This window comes from Natrix helvetica, assembly GCF_964273705.1.
Source record: "Natrix helvetica genome assembly, chromosome: 2".
In the NCBI taxonomy this organism is placed as follows: Eukaryota; Metazoa; Chordata; class Lepidosauria; order Squamata; family Natricidae; genus Natrix; species Natrix helvetica.
Window position 1 is genome coordinate 131,519,179 of NC_138552.1, and position 2,280 is coordinate 131,521,458.

The 2,280-nt window shown below is 37.5% G+C and overlaps 1 protein-coding gene across 1 annotated transcript; it reads left to right on the forward strand.

Moving 5' to 3' along the window:
• The first annotated feature begins 748 nt into the window (after positions 1-748).
• Positions 749-936, forward strand: LOC309387320 (small ribosomal subunit protein eS27-like). The gene has a single exon (XM_081943769.1). It carries the CDS (start codon positions 757-759, stop codon positions 913-915), a length of 159 nt encoding a protein of 52 aa, XP_081799895.1. The 5' UTR covers positions 749-756; the 3' UTR covers positions 916-936.
• Positions 937-2,280: the final 1,344 nt, after the last annotated feature.

Here is a 2,280-nt window from a genome sequence, read left to right on the forward strand (position 1 = left end):
ATGCATGAAAGTTATTTTTAACCAATCGACACACCTACAATATGATCAGTGATTAGTAATTTAGTAATCTTTAGAGTGATGTGTTAAATAAATAATTGATAATGATAACAAGGTACACACATGTGTTGGTTCGAAGAGAGGAAACCTGATATAATTAGCGAATGAATTTCTATTAATAAATAACAATTATAATAATAACAATGAAATGACAAGGGATATACTTTACAATATATGTATGTATGTATGTAAAAAAGTATTGGGATACAAATAGTAAACGGCGACTTGGAAAAGAGAATTAGAAATTTTGTTATCAATCATAATTAATTCTTACTTAGAACTTGTTATAAAGGTGTAATGTTATTGGATGATATTAGAAATAATTAATGAAATGTCATTATGTGGTTGTGTTTTTCAATTTTGGATTATTTTATGCAAAAGGACATTAAAACAAGTATAGTCAAATGAGAATTGTGGAATGGCGATAGTAAGATATATAAAGATTTTTGATTTAAAATGTACAATGTGATATGAATTATAAGTAATGACCGTGGAAGAGATGCACAGAAGTTATTTGTAACCAATCGACACACTTCTACAATATGTAACGAAAGATGATTTTATTTTATTTTATTTTTGTACTGTCTGTTTAATCAAAAATAAAAAAAATATCTTTAAAAAAAAGATTATCCCTCCCCCAAAGAGGAGAAGCGGAAGCACAAGAAGAAGTGACTACTGCAGAGCACCAACTCCTACTTCATGGATGTCAAGTGCCCGGGTTGTGACAAAATCACCACGGTTTTCAGTCATGGCCAGACAGTTGTACTGTGCATCGGCTGCTCGACTGTGCTGTGCCAGCCCACTGGTGGGAAGGTGAGGTTGACAGAAGGATGTTCTTTCCGGCAAAAGCAACATTAAACAGTGGACACTTGGCACGGGATGGGTGGGACAATGCGTACAGTTGCCGGTTGTGACCCTGAGGTTCTCCGGAGCACCGATGAAAGTATATGATACAATGGAGTTGGGGAACGTGTAGAGTTGTTCTTGAGTTGCTACCAATGGTGGCTATGGGATAAGGATGAACACCCTCTCCCCTTGTGGCTCTGGCACTATCCTTGTAGCCTTACCCATTTCATTCAATAAACTTTGGATATAAACTTTGGATATAAACACCAAATATAAACACCAAATATATATATATATAAAAGGTTGAGATTGTCTTTGCAACGTTTCGGCAGGATCTCACCTGCCATCTTCAAGCTGTGGGCTTAAAATGTGATCGGAGCTGCCATCTTTCTGTAAGTCTTGGTGGGAGGGGATGGGGTGCTGGCTTTGTTTCAGTAAGTGGAATGATTGGTTGTGTGGTTGTATCATGATTGGTAGATTGGTGCTGATTGGTGCAGGCTGCGTGTGCATTGTTGTTTTGTATTTTAACGGCTTGGGTGGTGGGTGGTGTTCGCTTGTTGGCTAGGGCTGGTTTCCAGATGTTTGGTAGGCGGGAGGTATCATCACGTTTGTTCATGCTGTGGGGGTGTTTCTCTATTTCAATGGCTTCCATGATTATTCTCTTGTGGAGGTGTTCTGTTTTGGAGATTAACCTGGCTCCTTCAAAGTTGATTTCATGTCCTGTAGTAGATCCTGCCGAAACGTTGCAAAGATAATCTCAACCTTACACACACACACACACACACACACACACACACACACACACACACACACACACACATATATATATATATATGTTGTCATGCACATATCATTGTCTTGTCTACAGATGCCCCTACTTATTATGATTATAGAGTTAGGTTTATCTGAACTGAAAAATCCAGACAATACCAAAAATTGGCCATTATGAGTTTCTTTGGTGCCATCTACTGGTCAAACACATTACTGCGACCCAAAAATGATAGTCCTAATTATCATGCTAACTGCAAGCAGCAGTTATATGTTAGCTGATTGGTTTCTGAAGCAAAGATAATTTTATTGCAAAATAATAGGAATAATCAACCTAGTGCAGCTCTCATCCAATCACCCTTCTTAAGTCCTTTTTTTTATTTTGCAGTGAACAAGATTTGTTTGACTGGCAATAAACTAAACAAGAAAGAAATCCGCCCCCTTGGTGTGACAATCCGATGAGGACACCAAATGAGACATTTTGGCATGTTTTCAAATACATGTCCAACATCTGCTAAACATTTTGTATGATTTTACAGGTTTTGCACTTGAATCTACTTACCTAACCAGAACCATTCATGATAATCAACTCACAGAATTCCTTGGAAG